The sequence below is a fragment of the Hirundo rustica genome, chromosome 8, assembly GCF_015227805.2.
Source record: "Hirundo rustica isolate bHirRus1 chromosome 8, bHirRus1.pri.v3, whole genome shotgun sequence".
Lineage (NCBI taxonomy): Eukaryota > Metazoa > Chordata > Aves > Passeriformes > Hirundinidae > Hirundo > Hirundo rustica.
In genome coordinates this window covers 3,912,844-3,934,960 of record NC_053457.1, presented here as the reverse complement: position 1 = coordinate 3,934,960, position 22,117 = coordinate 3,912,844, and the positions used below count along the sequence as shown (strand labels likewise).

Sequence of the window (22,117 nt, the reverse complement as noted above, 5' to 3'; positions counted from 1 at the left end):
AGCTTTCCTGACACAGCTGGGGTGTTTGTCAGGAAACACCTCCAATAAATGTGCTCACAAACCGAATCAAAGAAGGGAATTTGGGGAAAGAAGCACCGCTCCAGGCAGGAACTGTTGCAGCCTGACAAGGAGCTTTTTTTCACTGATACCCTACTTCAAGTTTGCTCCTAATGAACAAGCCCCAAACACAGCTCAAAGAGCCCAGACTTCTGAAAGTCTGACAGCCCATTCTCGACTCGGAAAGCAGGCACGGGTGTTGAAGTTTGGCTCTCCCTCGCTCAGGCTCTGGTTTCCAAGGAAACCAGAGGCTGCAAGAGCTTTGCAAAACGCCGGTCCTGTGCTCCTGCTCGGAGCACGCTGCGCTGGAGCTTCCCCTGACACAAACCTGACACGAACCCTGCCAGGCAGGGGCTTTAGCAGCGTTTCCAAAGCACCTGGATGCAATTCCAGGTGTTCAGGATGCCACGATACGCAGAACGTACCCGACTGATTGCACACTTACACCAAACTGCTTTCTGTAGCTGCTGAGAAGAGAAAGGTATTATTGTCACGGTTTAGGCTCCAATACTTTTGTTTTTTCCTGTTCTCTCTGCCCTTCAAAACAAAGACAAGCTACACAAAACGCACTTCTCTGCCTGCACATACCGTCTAGAAACAGCAAAGCAGCAGATGAAAAACAATTTCAAAAATATTTACGGTTCATCCTGGTGCATATTTGGGCCCCACGAAAAGCCAAAAACAAAAACCAGCAGCACAGGCAGCAAGGACTATCACTGATGGCAGTGTGTGGCATTTAACCCACCTCCAGCTCGGCTTTCCTGGACCCCTTCCCTCAGAAAGGTATTTGTACTCAGTAACTCTTATCAACCTGCAGCATCTAGCTCAAGCAGGATAACCACACAAACTCATACCTAACAATTCACTGTATCCTTTTTTACCCTTCAAAGAAACAAATTTTCCCCTTGACTCCTATTTTCCATCTGGTGCTCAGCAAGTTCAGGACTCACGGAGTCCTCTCCTTCCAGAGGCAGCTGGCCGAGCTAAATTCTGTGCTACTACGTCCATTTCTGCTCAGTTTCAGAACTCCGACCTGGCTTTTTTATTATTAATTTCAGAAATGGAAGGCACATCCTGTGTTCAGGAACATGGGATGCTGAAGCTCAGGAATGCTTTCACAGATTCTGGAGAGAAGGAATTCCTGTCTATGACCTGAGGAGCTCATTTTGTGTTAAGTGCTTTAAAACTCTCCACCTACAGCATTCATACAGCTAAGGATGAACATAACACAGCTCAGACAAATATAGGTAATTATTCCAGTAGTATAGGTAAAAGGAAAAAAGTTAATTCTGCAGAAAATGAAATTATGGAGCTGTACTACAATTTTAAAAAGAGTCTCTGTGTTAATTACCAGCTGTTAGCGTGCTCGGAGCTACTGTACTTGCTGAACAGTGCTGTTTTGCATATAACCACCAAGAAAATGTCACTGTAGTTTCTGAACAGAACTACTTTGCTTTAGAACACAGTTTACTGACACCACACTGCTAAATTTAATCTCCAACAGCAGAAAAACCCAGGGAAGTCTGTGCTGCTTGTTGAACAGAACTAAGGATAACTGACATTGCAGCGATGTTTTATCTTGCCATTAAACTCATCTCGGCAAAAACCAGACAGAAGATGACAAAACAACTACGTGGCTTTAATAGCTTTACTGGGAGATTTGTTTTTTACCTTCCGTTGAGTCAAACCCCTCCGGAGTTTACGCTCAGCATAAACATCACCAGCCTGAACGAGCGCGTTGAGAGATGACCCAAAACACTGCTTTAATAAAGAAAAACTGTAGTTCCAGGCTTAACAGCCTGACACCCCACAGCCACCCCTTACTACTGCGAGTAACCCAAACCTTAGAGGGTTGTAATGTACTACACAAGGGGCTGAGCTGTCACAACGTCCCCTTGTCGCTTCCCAAGGCATTAAAGCCGCTTGGAGCGTGAGTCACACGAGCGCAGAGGGGAGCCCCATCACTGCCACCACCGCCGAGCCAGACCTGTCAAAACACGGGAAAACCACGCTCGGCTGCCTCGCTCCAGCGCTACCCTTCCTGCGTTCACAGCTCTGTCAGCGAGAGCCTCAGCCCTGCGGAGCACCACAGATCCTCCCCCACCGCTGGTGCCCCAGCGCCGCTCAACACGTTGCAATAAAACCCTGACCTTAAATCCTGACCCTTCAAATGCACCGAGAAACCCCACTGACATTAATGGATTTTTGTCCATCGAGCATCAGCTTAAACCACATTCAGATGGATTCTGCGTTCAGGCACATAAAAGCAACCACGGCATTTAACAGCTCTCACAGCAAATGATAAATGCAGTTCAATTAATTGCTCACTGGACGCATCAGAGTGGACTGATACAAAAGAAAAAAAAAAAAAAAGGAAGAAAAAAAGAAGGTTGCACCACTACATCCATCTCTGCTGACTGCTCAGGGCAAGACGCTTCACCAGAAAGCAACAGAACTCAAGAAGCCACCACCACCACCCCAGCTCCTGCCCCACGTTCCAGGACACCATCACTGCAGGAGCGTGCCTCAGTTCCTCCCCCCATCACCTCAACCACCAGCTCCCAGTGGTTTCCTCATGTACCAACCATCCCCCAAAGTACTGCAGGAAGGAGAGCCTGGGGGTTGAGGGAAGAGGGGTTTGGGTGGTTTCAGGGGTTTTTAGATGAACAGCTCCTGGGTATTGCAGCATACGAAGCACTGATAAACACCAGAAGGGCATTTCATGCCAACACCCTAAATGCAAAGTGCTTTGCAAGTATTTCTGGGGGTTTTATGACTATTATGATCATTTAAAATACGCCTCTAGCTCCCACAGGATGCGCACATTTGCTTCAAAGAACCAATGTGGCCATTGCAGGGATTTTGTTAAGCCTCTTGTATGGAAGTTGTACTTCCCTAAGGCTATGCGACAAAGTATTTTATATTTCTTAAACCAGACCTCTTAAATACAACTCACAGGCTGCTCCTCCCCTCACAAACGAGTCTCTGGGATTTTGGCAGATTCCCCAAAAGTCAGTTAACTGCCCAAACCAAGTTATTTTTTACTTTACTCAACATTTCTTAAAAATGACACAGCACTTTGCTGCTGTCTCTGTTAACAACAGAGCTTGTACCACCTCAGCCAAGAGATCAGGCCCTCCACACTCATGAGCTCCGTGCTTTGTTCTGTGTTCTGCTTCTACATTTCTTTTTTTTTCTCCCTTCTGGAAAAGAAAACACGCTGATTACACAGTCTTCCAAAAAGGCAAACAGCTGTTGCTGATCCCTGAACAAAACAGCCTGTTAAAATTAAAGTCCTGGGTATTTTCCCATGGCAAGAGCAAGGCAGGGAAAGGGAAGAGTTGCAGCTTGCTGGTTGAAAAGGTTTCTCTTTGCTTGGCTGCTCTCTACAATTTTAACTGCAAAGGCAGTTGGTACAGACTCAGTGTCCCAGTATTCCCTCCGTGCTGACAGGCTGTTAGCAGCCAGGATATACCCTGCAAGAGGTCAAAGGTGTGGAAAAACAAACACGAGCAGCAATTTGGGAAGATGAGAGAATGATCTGTCATGGCATTTCTTCTGCTGCGGAAAACCAGCCAGCTTCCTCCCCAGTCTGTGCCCTCTTACTCAGTCACTTCTTGCAAGTTATTTCCTTTGAGAGGAGGAGGGAAGAAAAAAGCCACTTATTTTAAATAACTGGTTTCCAGTTACTTGGACAAGGAGACTGATTAAAGATGCTAGTACCCAATTCCTCTCACTCATAACTTGGAAGAAAATGGCTGAATGGCTGGACGTGTCCCTCCACGGACTTTAACTCCTCACGTCAGCCCACAAAGTCCTGTTTCACTTTTAAAAACATTGTAGAGGCAAAGCAAGCCCAACCCTGCAACAGCAACTCAAACTCTTACAGCTCTAAAAAAGCAATTTTATTATCCATATGCATCCTAAATGGCTGGAGGCAGGGAATGTGTGTATAAGGGAAGACCCTGCAGATTTAATGGTATTTATCCACACAAGGGAATTCAATTTACTTTCACACTTTGAAAGCCATTCATAGAACCCCAGAATGGTTTGGATTGGACAGGATCTTAAAGCTCATCCAGTCCCACACCCCTGCCATGAGCAGGGACACCTTCCACTGTCCCAGGCTTCTCCAAGCCCCAATATCCAGCCTGCCCTTGGACACTGCCAGGGATCCAGGGGCAGCCACAGCTGCTCTGGGCACCCTGTGCCAGGGCCTGCCCACCCTCCCAGGGAACAATTCCTTCCCAATATCCCATCCATCCCTGCCCTCTGGCAGTGGGAAGCCATTCCCTGTGTCCTGTCCCAAGTCCCTCTCCAGCTCTCTTACAGTCATTCAGAGTTCAATCACTCTATAACCCAGAATCTTCTACGTGGCATCAAAACAGCTTCCACCAACTAGAGACCCTCAAGTATCTACCAAGACCCTCATGATAATTCAGTTCCAACACATTTTCTGCTATTGATCTTTCCAATCTCCAGCCACTTCTGCCAGATCAAGAGAACAAATCCAGCACCACCTAACTAAAAAAAACAAAAACAAAAAAAAAATATAAAAAAAAAAAAAAAAAAATAAATAAAAAAAAAAAAAAAAAAAAAAAAAAGATAAAAAAATAAAAAAAAAAAAAAAAAAAAAAAAACAACCCCAGAAGCTACGTGAGAATCGTTTTGGTTGGAAAACCCTTCCAAAATCATCAAGTCCAACCATTCTCCTAGCACTGTCAAGGCTACCGCTACCCAGTATCCCCAAGCGCCACATACACCTGCCTTTTGAACATTTCCTGGTGGCTTGACAAAACCAAAGGTTGCGTGCCATTACCTCAAGAGTCACTGAGGTTCCACATGAACAGGGAAAAAACAAACAAACAAACAAAAACACCACCTTTTTTTTGCAGATTTTGTTATTTCCAGGTCCTCACCACCTTAACTCTTACCACCACAAGTTATCTTGGCCACCAGGCTCTTTGGGCTGACAGAGCACTCAACACTTCCCCGAGCCATGTACACGCCTGAAACCATCAGTAAGGATCTTTTCCTGTAATCGCAGACCGGTTTGGCTTGGAAGGGACCCTAAAACTTTGCTCGTTCCATCCTCCTGCCATGGGCAGGGACACCTTCCACTATCCCAAGCTGCTCTAAACCCCTGGAATACGCCACCTGAGCGATTACAACGTGCAGCCACAAGTTGACTTCAACGTTGTAAATATTACTAGGAGTGTTGGCCATGGGTGATCAATATCAAACACTCAGAGGAGCGCACGCGTTACACCCCACACCAGATCGCAGGGCTGCATTTACACGAGGAGCAATTAAAATTCCAGCTGGGAAGCGTGAATCCAAGGCTTTGCCAGGCTTCCTACAATATTTCGCGGGATACGGCAGAGGCTGCGGACTCTGCACGCTCGCTCTGCCGAAACCTGTGGCGCTTGGGAGCTCCATCTGCGCTTCAAGGGCGCCGAGGGGCAACGACACCGACAAGGAAACAAACAAGTTTGGGGTTTTGCTTCCCCAGAGGAAGTTAACACAGTGGATACCTTATCCCAGCTCGGATGTTTACCACACACCCCCGGGATTTCACAGACCGCTCGCCCGCCCCTGTGCCCCCTCTCCTGCCAGCCCGCGGCGGGCACTTTTTGGGGTGTTTCATTCGTTCGGGGGGGCTGCGGGGAGGCATTTCCCGCGCCACCGCCGTTCCTCCCCGACACCCTTTTGAACGAGCGGCCAGACGCCTTAAAAGGACAAAATATCTGCGGCGGTGGGAATGAAGGGGGCGGGAAGGGGAATGTGGGAATGGGAGCGTGGCGGGGCGGCATGAGGGACACGCGCGGCCCGGCCCGGCGGGGTCCGGCCATGGCGGCCGCCCTGAGGGCGGGCAGTTGCCTGGAGACGGCGGGGCCCCGCCATGGCGGCGGGAAAGGGCTGAGACTGCGCGGGGAGCCGGCCCGGCCTCGGCACGGTCCCTGAGGGGACACTCCGGCAGGGCCCCCGTGCCCCGCCGTCCCCGCCCGAGCACCGTCCCCCATGCCCCGCCACCTCTGCCCGGGCACCGTCCCCGTGCCCCGCCGTCCCCGCTCGAGCACCGTCCCCGTGCCCCGCCACCTCTGCCCGGGCACCGTCCCCGTGCCCCGCCGTCCCCGCCCGAGCACCGTCCCCGTGCCCCGCCACCTCTGCCCGGGCACCGTCCCCGTGCCCCGCCGCCTCTGCCCGAGCACCGTCCCCGTGCCCCGCCGTCCCCGCCCGAGCACCGTCCGCCCCGTTCCCCGCGGGCTGCCCGCATGCCGGAGCCCACCAGGCACACACGCTCCCCACTACCGGGATGGCTCCGGGGATCCGCCAGCGCTCCCGGTTATAATTCCACGAGGAAGATGCCGACCGCGGAGGGGAGGCGGGTTTGCCCGTCGACGGGGACGTCGCGCCCCATCCCCGCACATGGAGCCCGGCGCGGCGAGCATCCGCTCATCACCTCTATTCCTCCTCCTTTTTTGTCCCTCGAGAAGCACCGAACCAAAGGCACGGCGATTTGTTGGCCAGAAAAAGGCACTGAGCGAGGCAGAGCGATCCCGCTCCCGCGAGGGCTCCCTTTCCCCATTAAGGCGCTCTAATTGCCCTAATCTGCGGCAGGTGTGAAACCGGGGCAGCGCATCCCCCGGCGCGCCGGCACCTGAGGATCCCCGCAACTTTCCCTGTCCCCCGCACACCCTCCGGCGCACCAGGGCACTGCAATAAGCTCCCGCTTCTGCCAACCCCCCTCATCCCCAAAACACCGGCCCCCGCCCGGAGAGCCGGGCACCGCATCCCGCCGGGCTCCAAGTTTCCCAGCTGGGAATGTTTCCCTGCGGAGTCCCGGAGCGAGCCCCGGGTCTCCCCAGCCCCCTTTCACAGCGATAAAGCCTCCATGCCCCCGACACGATCCGGCTCAACCCGCCGGCAGCAGCGTCCCCCCCGCGCCCGCCGCTGTGCCCGTCCCCCGGCGGGATGGGGCGGCCGGGTCCCCCCGCAGCCGGGACGGGGCACGCCCGGGTCCCCCTCTGCTGGCACCGCGGCGCTCGCTCCAGCCGCTCTTTTCCCCCGCAAGCCCGGCGCTCGCAACTTTCCCACCCCGCGGGGCCGCCCGGGGAGGATGCGGGAATGCCGCGCTCCGAGCTCTGCCCGGCGGGCGGCGGCGAGGCCGGGGATGGAGCGGGATGAGGGAAGGCTGAGCGGCGGGGTGACCCCCTGCTTACTGCGGGCTCTTGGGGTAGAAGGGGAGGGTGACGTGGCTGAGATCCTGGATGTCGAAGGCGGTGGGCTCGGCCGAGATCGCCTGGCGCTTGGTCCGCTGCTCGCCCTGCAAGGTGCCGGCGCTTTGCTGCTGCGCCTGCTGCGTGGCGGGCCGGATCACCGAGCGGTACTTGTCCAGCTCGTTCTGCAGCTTCTGGATCAGTTCGTCCTTCTGGTCCAACTCCAGCTCCAGCTCGTCGATGAGTGCATCCCGCTGCCGCAGCTCCTCGATCTTCTCCTGCAGCGCGTACTGTAAATCCCGCAAAGTGCCCATGGTCCTGCCGCCGCGCTCGCCCCTCGCCGCTCCCGGCAACTTTCCCCCGCCGGGGCCGCCTCCCCGCGCTCGGGCCACCCCGGCCCCCGCCGCCCCCCTGGGCTCGGCCCGGCCCCGCGGGGCCGCCGCCGCAGCCGGACCCCCGGCACGGCGCTCCGGAGCCGGGGTGTTGTCAGGGGCGATGTGGATCCGCCTGCGTCAGGCCGGGCTGGCGAGGGAGCCGAGACACACACACACACACACACACACCCGCGGCGGCGAGCGGGGAGGGAGGGGAGGCGGGCGGGCGGCGGGAGGGAGGCAGGGGCGGCGGGGAGGATGCACATGCTCGCCCCGCTCCCTCCCGCCGGCCCCGCCGCGCCCCGCGCCGCCCACGCCCCCGGGCTGCCGAGGAGGGAGGGGGCCGGCCGGGAGCAGCCCCCGGTGCCTGCCCTCCCGGCTTTCTGCTGGAGGCCAGCACACAGGTCCGAGCCGCGGACCTCCCCTCCCGTCCCGCTGCCGGCGTGGCCCCGCTCCCCTCCGCTCCGCTCAAGGTGCTAATTCTCCTTAAAGAACTTATTCCCCCCGCTTTACTTTGCTTTTAAAGAGCCGGGTTTTGTTGTCTTCTCCGAGTGGAAGCGCAAGCCAGCGTCTGGCATGGCTCCTCCTCAAGCCTCAGCAAGCTCCGGGCTCCAAAAACCCAGATTTTCATGGAAATATCGGTCAAGTCTGTCTGCGCTGGAAAAGCCTGGAGGCAGGGCAGCTGGCTTTCAGAGGACTAAAAAATGAAAAAAACCAAAAACCCTAGCTTTAAATCTGGGAGATTTTCTGCCTAGCCCAAATACCCACGTGAAAGCCTAAATTAAGTTTCTGCCATACCAAACCCAATCAGACTTTCCCAGACTGCGGGGTTCTCCTTCGTGCACTCGGGTTTTCTGCATGGCCCTACCTCTGCCACACAGCCCATGGGGCTGCAGCACAGAAGTAACAAAAATCAAATACACGAGCCACAGCAACCGAGCCCTCGGTGCCAAATGGTTCTGGACTCTTCTGTTTGCCAGGTGCTGAAGGGCCAGCAATGCTCGCCCTGAGAGCACAGCTCCAGCCTTGGCTTTACGGGCAAGGAACAGGGGGCTGTGAGCTGTTTTGGGGGTTCTTGATAAAATCATCCAGCCTGCAGGAGCCAGTGATGAAAGCCCCAGAGCGTAAGACCCTCACAAAAGCTTCTGTAGCACTGGGGCACCGGCACAGTTTCACGCTCAGAGGTTTTCAGCAGCTGTTGCTGTTCGCTCCTGGGGAGTTTGATTTGGGGAAGAGGAGGATACAGGAGCCCTGAATACGTTTTTTTGGAGGTGGGTGGCACCTACATGTTTGTGTTCAGACCTCCCATGCCTGGCATGAGCTGGGAGTGCCAGACACCCAGCCCCTGCTTATGGGACTGAGCTCCTTCGGTCTTGCGCTTTTTTTGTTTTTTTCCTGTTACACACTGGCTCCAGCTTTCAACCTTGCAGCTGGTCTTTATAAAATAAATTTATAAAAGAGAGCAGATGAGGAATTAGGACTGCTCCCTGCTATGCACCGTTGCTGGAAATGACCTCACAGACATGAGGCTTTGCAGGTTCTTCATGCATTTGATCCTGCATTTTTCGAGATGCACATGAAAAGGGAGTGGGGGGAGAAGGGGGGAAATTTGGGTTATGCTCTTCAGTTTTCAGTCCCCCTCGATACATTCGTGCCAGGCACAAAGCAAAGTCCCTCAGCTGTTTCCACAGGTTTAAGTCCAGACAGCATTTTTTACTGTCTATTCTCCCTATTTCCATTTCACATAACTCACTGGGAACAAAAATACCAAATATCTGCTGAACATTTCCATTTTAAAGACAACAGGCATTAAACAGATGCATTCCTGCTGCCTACAAACTGGGAATCAGTGATAAATAAAATATTTTAACAGCGTTCAGCCGACTCGCTGTAAGTTTTATTGCTTTCCTCCCTGCAGAAGTGAAGGCTGCAGGAGGGAGAGGTGATACAGTTACCTGAAGCCCACCAGGCTTTCAAAAGAATCACATCCCTGGGGAAAACTGCTGCATAATTTCTCAGTGACAAGCAGTAAAATAACATTACATTGTTTCTATGGAGGGGCACAGCCCAGGACTGAGTCAACAGCACCCCAGAACAGAAAGGATCCACATAAAACCAAGAGAAATTATGGCACATAAAGCTGTCAAGGAATTTAGCTGGGTATCTAAAATAAATATATATTTCCAGGTGGGAAGCAGATGTTGATATGACCCTTGGGGGTCTCAAGAGAGATTTTTATGGCCAGGTTTAGATTTGGGACCATAACCAGTAGCTGCCAAGTCCAAGGCCGGTGTTCCCTGGATTAAAGAGAGGCCAAAGCAGTCCAAAGGGCTTCACAAGCTGACAGTTGAGCTCTGCCATGGGAAGGCAGCTGGCAGTTGCCTATTTCTGGCTCTTCCCTGCTCTCCCAAGGAAACCAGAGCACAGAAACCATGAGCCAGCACAGATCCTGGTGTGTGATCTCAGGGATCACCCCACTCCAACAAAAATAAATCCTATGGTCCCATTCCTTTCAATCTAAAGCTCCCAATTAAAAAAAAAAAAAAAAAAAAATCTCAGGCTCAACAGAGCAGCTGCTTTGTTTGCTTGATCCAGGGAATGGAAAGAAACAGCTTTAGGGAGAAAAATGGCAGGAATGCACCAACTGGCTCGGCGTTGGGAAGATGGGGTGAAGCTGCTGGCAGTTTAAGGAAATCTTCAGCTATGAACTTCCCAAAGCCTTTTCCTGCTCCCTCCACTGCCAGAGTGTGCCTGGGTGTCGAGGGGAAAGCCAAAAAAAGAGCATCTGCAGACAGCTGCCCCAAAGCACGGCACACAGAGCAGGGAAGTTTCTCCTCTCCGCTGCACTCACAATATTTCCTCTCCGCATAGCTCCAGGGTTTTGATAGCTTCTGCTTCTGAACCTTTTCAGGGATCATCTGTCACCAAATGCACCCACTCAGCTGCCATTTTCCAAGCTGAAACCGTATTTGAATGCTGTCTATCCTGCAAACATCTCCCTGGATTCCCAAGGCAAGGCTCAGGGAGCCGGCACCATCCCTGACAGACAAATGTCACCTTGCTCCAGCCGGCCAGGACAGCACGGACAGAGAGGCTGGACACGCACCACTGACCACATACATAAACATTTTCCTCCTCCTGGATGTCGTGTTTGTTCCCTGCCTAAACCACTCTACTCTTTTCCCAAAATATCTGCAGGAGCGGATCAGCCCACGGCAGAAAGTTGAGCCTGCTGGATTTTGTGATGGATTATCCTGCTGCTGGGAACTTGGTGCAGGTTTGGGAAGGAGTGTGACCTTCAGGGCCCTGCCCTCCACCGGCACACAACCAAATTCCTTCCCTTTATGATGACAAGGAACGACAAAAATACAGGAAAATTTCGAGGAAGGCAGCACAGCAGCTGGATCCTCACAAAAAGCACCCCGAGGTGCAGCCACACCTGAGACTCACCACATCTCATCCATGGGATGCCACCTGCTATTCCACCACGCCCCCAAAATCCACAGCAGTCCGCAAGGCAGAGCAAGGAGTGCCACCTACTGAAACACGGGCACACCTGACTCCTCCCTAAGGCATCTCACCATTCCTCCTGGCCTGAAGAGCCTCTGGCAGCTCCTGGGGCCACAGGGCCCTGCAGAGTTACAGGGGGCACCTGGGAACTAGTTCAGCCCCCAGGAACGGGGATGAAGCTGAAATTCTTGTGTCAAAGCAGCCTCTCCAAGAGCAAGGAGCAGGAACTGAACACCTGGGAAGTGCTTCAGCCTCTTTTCTCAAGGAAAACAAGGCCAATTTTCTCATGACACTGGATGTTCCTACTCCCTGTTTTGGTTCTTTTCAGAGCCTCTAAAACAAAACTGAAAGCCATTTGTTGGGATGGAGATATCCAGCTCTGAGCACTTGAAACCCTGTTACCCTGGTTTTTCTGAGTTTCTTTATTAGCCTTTTGATTTTCATAAATGGAGTCAGATCTTTTAGTTACTGTAGAATATTAGAGCAGTTTTTCTACCTTTCCCACAGAAGTAATATAAACAAATCCTTTGTTTTTCATTCTCTGTCTTTTGTTTGCATATTTCTAACCTGAAAACAATTGTAACTGACAATTCGTCTGGCCACTGAGGCTGAGGGGTGGAAACCCCAAAAAGCCAATCTTCTGCTAGACCCACAAATGTATAAAAAGTAAAAGAATAAACAAAGGGTCTCTCTTCTCTCCGCTCTTTCAGCTGGGAGCTGGATCAGAGGAACCTCTGCGAAAATCTCTTGTCTGCGTGTGATTTCTTTGTGTGTCTCAGTGACAAAACCCCAGTGATTCCTTCATGCTGGAAGTCAAAACATCTAAACTGGATTATCCTGATGACTTTCCTTTAGGACATGGGTTCTTTCCGTGCTCAGTAAGAAACACTGAGAAGTGTGAAGAGCATGCAGCCATTCCAGCCTGCCTAGGAAATCCTCCCAGGATGAATGTGGGGTAGAGTGCATGAGAAGGAAAAGAAAAATACCACAAGGCTTATTAATGGAACAAAAAATGGCTCGCTGCAGAAGCGGCCGAAGGAAAAAAATAACAACGTGCTGTTCTGCAGTTGTAATGCATTTAGCTTTTTATATCACATTAGGGACACGCAGAACACCAAAATGAATGTTTGTGCCATGCAAAGCCGGAGGAGGAGACATTGGGAGCATGGAATAGCAGAAGATTCTCCAGGAACACAGTGGTTTCAAGCATATCTCACATTCCATTGAAGATTTAAATTCTCCTTTGTGGGCTCTTTGCCTGGTAGGAAGAGATGGCACAAAGCACCTCCTGGCAGTACAAGGTGAGAGATCTCCCTCCCCTCGTTGTTTTTCCAGGCTGGAGCAAAGCCTGGGCTGTGCTTCCTGCTGGGTGGGCTGCAGAGCTGAAATAACACCAGTATCACTCATCTCATTACAAGTTCTACAGAAAAAATGGCACCACAAAATCATTTTGAGTAGCCAGAAGTTCAACAAGCCCCTAAAAGTTTGTTCTTCCATCAGAGCAACCGAAACCATCCCTCTGATTTGTTATCCCCGTTAACAACACCCTATTGCCACCACCTCTGCCCACATGCCTACAGAAACCTCTGCCCTCCAAAAGCAGGAAGTTTTTCTACCAGGACCGCACAGAAAACTGGATTTTCAGCAGCTCACCCGACCAGCTGAGTGCACATGGTGGCTGTGGGTCCCCACAGCCCTTCAGGGTTAATCCCAGGGGAATCCCCTTCAGGCATTCCTGGCAGCACTTCTCACATCCTCAGCCTGAATGACATCCTTGAGGCCAGGCTTTCTCCAGGAAGGACCACACACATGATGCCAATCCCTCCCGTAGGAACCAGTGCCCCCATCCTGATCCCTCCCGTCCAGACACACCTCAAGTGATCGGTTCATTTTTCTCACTTTCCAGAAAAGGCTGGACTGCACAGCAAGATCAGACACAGGCAGAGCTTAAACACTTCTTGCTCTGGGCTGAATTAAGCCAGAAAACTTCCTAAACAATGCAGCTGCGGCAGGAAGTCTCCTTAGGCTCGGATTAAGCAAAAACTTGTTTTGCAAGCTGCAAAAATAAACATTCAGTGCTCTTTGCAGTTGCCACGATTAAGCCCTGCTTCTCCCTGCAGTCCCGGGGCACCAACTATGTAGAGCAAAAGCAGCATTTAGGCAAGGCAGGCCCTGGAAATGCAGTTTTCCTTCTGCTTTCAGCCATAAGCAACCAGCAAATGAACCCAGGGACCAATTAAACGAAATGTAAGGAAGCAGATTTAGTCGTGGAGCCACAAGATCCAGGATGCAACAGAGGTGAAGTCTGTAAAAAACATCAGCTCAGTGGATGTTGGTGGCCGGACAGGTTCATCCTGCTCCCACACACATCTCTGTTGGACTGGGGGAAGCTGAAGCAGTGGAAGGAAGGTGAGAGCCATGCTGGCTCTGATTTCCAGGGGGGATGGATGGCTGGGGCAGCCAGGCCACCTCCCTTGCACTTCTCATCAGCCAGAGCTGAACGGCTGGGGACAGCCTGTGCTCAGTGACACTGTGACCTTCACTGCCCCCCACAAATCCCTCCTTGGATTGCATCCCTTCTACACCTTTTCCACGTGAAATCACCTCTTGGCTTGTCTTTACGTGGGACTCTAACAAGCAACAACAGCTCCCAGGGCACACTTGGAATTGCAGAAGAGTTTGCGTGGGAAGGAACCTTAAATGTCAGCTCATTTTACCCCCTGCCATGGGCAGGGACACCTTCCACTGTCCCAGGCTGCTCCAAACCCCAAAGTTCAACCTGGCCTTGGGCACTGCCAGGGATCCAGGGGCAGCCACAGCTGCTCTGGGCACCCTGTGCCAGGGCCTGCCCACCCTCTCAGGGAACAATTCCTGCCCAATATCCCATCCATCCCTGCCCTCTGGCAGTGGGAAGCCATTCCCTGTGTCCTGTCCCTCCATCCCTTGTAAAGAGTCTCTCTCCATGTTTCCTGTGGCTCCTTCAGACACTGGAAGGCCACAGTTTGGTCACTTCTCCTCTCCAGGCTGAACAATCCCAACGCCGCCAACCCAATCCCAACTGGTCCTTGTCAGATGCTGGAAAGAACTCGGGCTCACCAAAAATGTGATCTGTTCCACGAGACAGCTGCAATTCTTCACTGTTTCCTTTTAAAACACGGCACAAGCACAGCTGAACTCCTCAGTTTCAGCTTCTCCCCTCTCTGCCCCAGCTGCCTCGTGCACCTCGCCCATTGTTTTAGTCGTGGTGCTCTGGCTGCAAGAGGTGGAAAGCAAAACCCTCAGGAAGGTGAGAAGAGCAGGAAGCTCATTTCCACACACACACACACCCCAAATTACATTAATTGACAGCGGCTCATTTCTCCAGCCTCACTTCGAGGCTGCTTGATGCCATTCCTCCACTTCAGGGGTTTCACGGTGCCAAACCTCTCAGCAGCCCCGAGCACTTGCAATTCCGGGTGCTCCCTCTGCTCACCCTTTCAGACCCTGCAGTGTTTCTTATCTCTCCTCGCCAGTAATGCACCACTCACCTCCCATAATTGCCTTGGTCTGTCGGGTTGATTTATCCAGCCTTCAAAACAATTCATTTATATTTGAAATTGGATTAGAAATAAACACAAATTCCGCTCCCCCGACATGAAAATAACCAGTGTGTTACCATTATTTCATGATGCATTGAGAACAAGTGCCCTGTCTCTTTATACAATCAGTTTAATTCCCCTGCTTATTAAAAATTATCATTTGGCAGTTCCAGGTATTTATAATAATAAACACAAACCGCAGATTTTAAATCCAGGGTTTACATGCCTGGAGAACAGGCCGGTGTTTCTTTAAGTCACACAGAGAGCTGCCTTTCTTTTTTGAAAGAAGATTTGTGCCAGAATTTATCCTGAAGTCTCTGACATTTGCATGTCCTGAGCAACTGCAAATATTTCACTGGAGCACCAGACTCTTATTTAGGGCTCTACAGGTGTTTACAGCCACAGTTCCAGCAATGCTAAACCCTTCCTCTCCAAGAAGATTTCCCAAAAAGCCCTGTCCAAAGGAGCTGAGCCCTGTGATGATGTAAGGCTCCGAATCGACGGCTGCACCCCACAGAGGGCCTGGCTTGTTACAGTACCAAGGAAATATCCCTGAATCATCCAGGCACAATCTGCAAACAGGGCTCACATCAGGCCTCACAAAGGTTTCACAGCGCTCCACTGACTTCTACAGCGATTTCTTATTTATGCTTGGGGGAACTCCATCAAGTTTGGCTCTCAGAGTGTGTAAAATGTTTATATTCACCGTTTCCTCTGTCAGTGTTTGCAGGGACTGATTGCTCTACTCATCAGAGCATTAGAGACCAGCGCTCGCCTGATTTCCTCTGCACCGCCAACATCTCGCAGCTGAGTGCCCTGGGTGAGTCAGGGGATGGGCAGAGCTTCTATCCTCACCTTTCTCCCATTGCTGGCGCAGAACAGCAGCCAAACCCCGGGCTGAGGTGCAGGGCTCCCCTCCTGGCTGGCGCTGCTCCACCTCCTCACCCGCCCAGGTTTTCCTCTCTCCAGTTCCATTTCCAGCTGCTTTTCCTCTGACCTTGGCCCCTTCTCCATGGCAGAGAATTCAAACATGCCAGGAAGGTTCACCCGTGCACCTGCTCCCCACCAGCTCCCGATCTTTGGTTTGCATGGAAAACAGCACAGCTGTCACTTCTGGGGAATTGTGACACCAACTACTGGGAGCTTCCACAAACCTAAAAAGAAAAATCTCTTGGAAGCGATGTTGTTGCAAAGGCAAAGTGTTATGGGTCTGCTTCTCTGTAGTCAGGAAAGAAAGATTCCTAGGTTGGTATTGGTCTTCATAGAATTACACAATGGTTTAGGTTCAAAGGAACCTTAAAGCTGATCCCATACCACAGGGTGGGGGCACCTTCCACTATCCCAGGCTGCTCCAAGCCCTGTTCAGCCTGGCCTTGGACACTGCCAGGGATCCAGGGGCAGCCACAGCTGCTCTGGGCACCCTGTGCCAGGGCCTGCCCACCCTCCCAGGGAACAATTCCTTCCCAATATCCCATCCATCCCTGCCCTCTGGCACTGGGGAGCCATTCCCCCTTGTCACTCCATCCGTTGTCCCAAGTCTCTCTCCACCTTTCTCGCCAGCTCCTCCAGGCACTGGGAGGCCACAGTTGGGTCACCCCAAAGCTTCTCCTCTCCAGGCTGAACAATGCCAGCTCTCCCAGCAGAGCTGCTCCATCCCTCTGACCACCCTGGTGCCTCCCCTGGACTCTCTCCAGCAGCTCCAGGTCCCTCCTGTGCTGGTTCCCAGGTGATTTCTCCGCAAGAACTATTTGTGCTGCAGCTTTATCTCTGCTTCCCTCGAGCAACCCGGCCCAGGCACAGGGCCCTTTCCCCCTTCGCGAGTCTCTGCAATCCCAACGCACAAAGCCCCGAGTCCAAACCCATCTCCAGAGCCCGTGGCACAAGAGGAAGCCTCAGCAGGGGTTCGAGGCACAAACCCGGCATTGTGCAGCAGGAAAGCGCCGCATTCCAGACGCCTGCTCCCCGAGCGGGAGTGCAAACCCACAGCCCGCTTCCAAACCACCCCTGCTCCTTTGCACACGCACAAAAATCGCTTTCTTTTCGCTCTGCACCCGCCGGTTCCTTTTTTTTTTTCCCTTTAGCTTTGCCGAGCCAGGGCTATCGGCAGAGACGGAGTTTGCGGCCGATGCTTTGGGCATGACGCGGCTCCGGTGCCACCTCCGCGGCGGGCTCTGCTCCCTTACATGGCCTGCGGCTCGGGCAGGCACGGCATTCCCCGCATTCCTCCCTTTTTCCCTGCTTTTTAGCCCCGTTTCTCTCGGGAAGGAGGGAGCGCTAACACAAGGAGTAAGGCCGCCCTCTGCTGCCCTGCTCCAGCCGCAGCCGCGCACCCAACACCAAGCGACCCTAAAAAAAACCCCCCAAAACTCTAAAATGAACCAGAAACGGAAAACCTACCGAACGAAAAAAACACCCCAAAGCGAATTAAATGCAATATAAAAATCAAAAATGGTCTATTGCTATTGCTCAAGCCCGGCTTTAATACATTAATTTACGCAGTTCCTCTACAAGGGGCCACCACAACTTTTTAATCGCAAGTTTTTCTCGAGTTACCCACTCCAGTTCCCCAAAATGGGAACACGTGGCATCTTGAGGGGCTTGCTTATATAAAAACAGGCATTTTTAAGCCCACAGCACTGTCTGTAAGGCGCCTTACAAATCAAACTCACAGCCTGCTTCTGCTCAATATTCATTTTGCCCAATAAACAAATTTTTTTGGAGCTGTACCAACCCCGCCTGCAGGCACCACATTTTGGGCGGGTTTTCTTTACTATTCCTGTGGTACAGTAAATAACACCATCTCTTTGTTCCTCCTTAACCAGACTCACAAGACTGAGCTGGTACAAGTTGGAATCAATGACTGGATGCAGTAATGGACATTAAGGCATTGATTTGCACCCGTTCCTGGCTCAACTCCCAACCACCCTGAGCGTGCACACAAAATTCAGGACACACACAGACCCAAGCACCCCTGGTTTTCACTATTAATAACCAATCTGTACTTTTAAAGATAGTTTATCAATATCTTTAAAGATATTTTATCAGTATCTTTATTCCCTCTGTACATGCCGCATTCTGTCTCATTTCTTTGAATTTTATATTATTTCATTTTCGGGTGTCTGGCTCTTTTTACTCTCCATTTATATTCCCCTGCAAACTCCCATAAAAGTCAATTAAATTTAAACAGCTCACGCTAATGCCACAAATATTTCACTACAACTGCAGTTAATCCATCACCTCCCCAAAACCCCACAACCAACCCTGACTTCCCAAACTGCTCAGATCCACAGATAAAGTCAAGCGTTGCAAGCAAACTCTGATTTTAAAAACCATGAGTGCAATTTCCAGGCACAATCGGGATTGATTGGGCAGCAGAACAGCAAATGCTGAGCACGGAGGGGTAAATCACGGGAGAAGAATCCATCCAGGAGGCCCACTAGGATGGGGAATTGCAGTAAATACGGTTTTTATCCCTCAAGCTTCTCCGTATTTTTGTAGGGGATGCCCAGGACAGGAGGTAAATAAAGTTTTTAAAAGGCAACTCAAATCCAAGCAGATTAAGCGATTCAGGAAAATAAATCAAACCTCAGCTGGAACCACACAGTGCCCAATTCTTTAGTAGGAAAAAATCCCTACCAGGAGGTGAAACTGAAGGTGGGACCCCCAAATCCAAAAATCCAGCCCACAGATGAGCCACATTCTGCCATCTCTGCTCTCCTCCAAAAGGAGGGAAAACCATGGATTTTACCCTCCTCACTTCTCCTATTTCGAGGTTTCACCAAAACCCTCATAGCTGGGGCAGGTTTGGAGCCCTTCAGGGGAGAATTCACCTCACCTGGGTAATTCCTCGATGAGAGGCAAAGCTCAGAGCAGATCCCTTCCACGTCAGCTTGGGAAAAGTCTCAGGCATTTCTTAAACTTAAATTCTTAATAATTAATAAACTTAATTTTTGCCTCATTAACCCAATTCCAACAGGGTTCTTCCAATTCTTCACAGTGCAAAGCAATGCTTATTATCAACGCAAGAGCAAGGTGGGAAATGGGAACATTCCCCACTTTTAACTAAACTCTGTTTTTTCTGTTCACCAGAAAAGCCTTTTAACATGAACTCAGGTTCTGTTGGCCACTGTATGGCAAGTGATGTGTTTGCAAAATTAAGCTTTCAAATTGTAGAGCATTATTGGAGCTCAATTCATGATGCTAATGGGTTTTTTAATATTTTTTCTTTAATTTTTCTTCCTCTTCAGCAACACACAGGAAGTAAAAAGAAGAAACTGACACACCACACTACTAAATCTGCAGAAACATCTTCAAGTTCTTGCAGAGAGCAGTGATTAAAGCTTTAAAAAATGTACCTGTTTCCCCCCTGAAGGAACAGAGGGCTGCTGGAACATAAATCCACCTGAATTAGAGCACAGCTCGTCTGCTGATCATTCAAACCGCACGGTTTAACCCATCTCTTGTAGCTGCAGCTTCAGATTGTTTCATTTAATCTCATTTCTGTTCCTGAAAAATCGCAGCAGCCCAAAAGAAGGATGAACTTAATTGCACCTCCAGCGAGCTGCATGGGTTAATTAACATAATTACTCATTCGTAGCCTGGTCAGCTCTGCTGCATTCATCTGCTGCACGCCTGCCCAGCCTGAATAATTCAGCAGGTATTAATTATTTATGGCCCGGAGCTCTCCCGGAGGAGTTGCTGGCAGTCAGTGCCAGCGATTGGACCCATCAGGCAAAGCCAAGCCCTGCCCCACCAGGCCCAGCTCCGCTTTATCCCGGGGATCACAGCAGGGAAAATGGGAAGGGGCTGCATTTAGCCACCAAAAATACCGTGCTTTAAATCTCCCCACATCCAGCTGGGGAAATAAAATAAAATAAAATAAAATAAAATAAAATAAAATAAAATAAAATAAAATAAAATAAAATAAAATAAAATAAAATAAAATAAAATAAAATAAAATGGAATTTTGTAAAATTAAATGGAAGTGTAAGCACAGCTTGGCCAAGGGAAGGGGTTGCACTTAGCCACCAAAAAAAACCCCGTGGTTTAAATCTCCCCACATTCAGCTGGGGATAAAAAATAAAATAAATTAAAGTAAAATAAAATAATAAAATATGGAGGAATTTTTGTATAACTAAATGGAAGTGTCGGCACAGCTTGGCCAAGGCAGCAAACACACACCAAACATCACACCAAAATTGCCCAAATCCCACTTCATTCCCATTAATTGAAGGGGACGGGAAGAGTCACACGATGGGGCAGTAAACTCATGGTCACAGATGCCTTAGGCAGGAAACTTGATTTACAGGGGATGCCAGTGACACCAAAGGAATCTGAGGGGAAGAAAATCGCCTTTTCCTTTCGGTCCCTCGATGGAATGTGTTGGAAAGGAGAACGGTGCAAGGCACAGCCTTGTAATCTCCGCCCCTGTAATCTCCTCCTGGCAATCAGAGGGCTGCGTTTAGGTAGGGAAGGACCCTACAGCCATAAAACGGGCAAAGGGACCTCCAAAAAACCAGGGGTGTTACCTGTGCCCACCCCACCTGCAGGCTGCCAGAAAAGCCAGGCTGGAGCTCTCGTCCTGCTGGGGAGAGCCTCTGCACCACCTCCATCCTCTGCTTAGCTGGGACCTCTGTGAAGAACCGGCCCCACACAAGCCCAGAGCTCGGTGAAGCTTTGCCCCGTGTGTGCGTAGGGAACCGTGAGCTCCAAGGACACGACACAGCCAGAGGCCGGGAAGGAGGGGAAACTCCCGGTGGTTGAGGCTGAACTGCTTTTTCAGAACGCTGAAGTCCCCCCTGTGGCAAAGGATGCAGCTGGAGATGGCGTTAGAGAAGGTAAACAAATACCTGGGAGCTGGTGTTCGTCAAGGGCAGCAGGGGCTTATGGAAAAAAAAAAATAGAATAAAAATTTCATTTTACCTTAAATGCTCAGTGCTAAGTGGAATTTTTGGAGGAGCAGCAAAAGGCTTTACAAGAACTGGAAGGTGGGTAAATCCGTACGAAAAATGAGGCACCTATTTTGAACGAGGACAAATACCCAGGTGCACGAAATCCCTGGGAAAGGGCTGGCTCACCCACATCTCCACCTGCGACTCCAGGTCAGCACTGCCACCTCCAGTGCCCATCACCTCCCCAGCCGAGCAGATTTATGCTCTAAAACCCCCAAACCACCCAGCTTTTTCCCGCCCAAGTGCGTTTATCCCCGAATCTTCCCCCTCTGGAGCCTCCGCTGCCAGCGCAGCCACCCCACATCCCCTCCAGCCCCAAAGAGCCGTGCCAAGGTATTTCGCACAGCCGAGCCCGGCACGCAGGAGAGGCTTCTCCCCACCTTCCCGCTGGGATCGGGGTTTTGGCAGCTTCCCCGCAGGAATCCTCCCCTGGGCTTTCTCCGGTACAAAGCCCGGAGCGGGAACAGCGCAGCCTTTCAGCCCGCCGCGCTGCGCCGGGCCGGGGCGAGCTCCGGCTCCAGGGGCAGCTCCTGGAGGGTGCTGTGGCTTCCCACAGGGCACCACCGCCCTGTACAGCCCTTGTTCAAACCCCACCTCTGCTCTGCCGAGGGGGAGGAGGCAGAGCTGAAAGCGGTTTTTCATTCCCAGGAAAGCTGGGCGCCCCTGCAGCTTTTCCCTCCCTCTATTCCCTGGCAACTGAGGCATCAGGTTTGGGGAGGTTTTTTTTTTTTTTAACCTCTTCCTGGCATTAAGCTGAGGGATGTCCCCCTGCATTTTTGTCGGGGTTTTACACCAAGACGTGGGCTCTGTCGCTGCCTTAAGCATCAAATATTTCCAGCCACGTGGAAGATAAAGCTGAAATAATCCAAGTGTTAAAGCTGCACTTTTCTCTCAGATCTCCTTTCCCTCCCAAAGCCACGGCCAGGAGGGAGGTGGCATAAAATCCACCTTACACTGAATTGACACTAATGCTCTGAGCAGACCCAGTCCAGCCCCGGTTCCCCCAAACCCTCTCTTTTCTTGCACCACCAACTGCTTCGCCAAGCTCTTTTGAACTGAAAAATTAGGGACAGGTTGGCAATGCAGAAAAAGCAAGAGAAATAGCCCAGGTCTGGCAGTTCTTTTACCATCAGGCAGAGGTTTTTAGGGCTTGGTGGCTCATGCTCCGTAGAGGTTGGAAGGTTGGAAAGGTTGGAAAACCCCTCTGAGATCGAGTCCAACCATTCCCAGCACTGCCAAGGCCACCCCTAACCCATGTCCCCAGGTGCCACATCCACAGTTTTGGAACGCTTCCAGGGCTGGGACTCCACCACTTCCCTGGGCAGCCCCTTCCAAGGCCTGACCACCCTTGTGCTGAAGGAATTTTCCATGATATCCCATCTAAACCCCCTCTGGAGCAACTTGAGGCCATTTCCTTGTCCTGTTCC

The 22,117-nt window shown here is 51.3% G+C and overlaps 1 protein-coding gene across 5 annotated transcripts in view; it reads right to left on the bottom strand.

The window, feature by feature from the left end:
* Positions 1 to 22,117, bottom strand: part of PRKG1 (protein kinase cGMP-dependent 1) — a 375,433-nt gene that overhangs the window by 340,964 nt on the left and 12,352 nt on the right. The window contains exon 1 of one of the 5 annotated variants that reach the window (XM_040070863.2): positions 21,071 to 21,194. The exons of 1 other annotated variant lie outside the window; for it this stretch is intronic. Coding sequence is in view for 3 of the 4 variants with exons in the window: in XM_040070859.2 (XP_039926793.1) it covers positions 7,281 to 7,591 (311 nt within the window). In the remaining variant the exon portion in view is untranslated. Of the gene's footprint in view, positions 1 to 6,369; positions 6,526 to 7,280; positions 7,644 to 8,164; positions 8,245 to 21,070; positions 21,195 to 22,117 lie in introns of those variants that run through there. 3 more of the 5 variants (XM_040070862.2, XM_040070859.2, XM_040070861.2) reach the window with 3 other exon arrangements.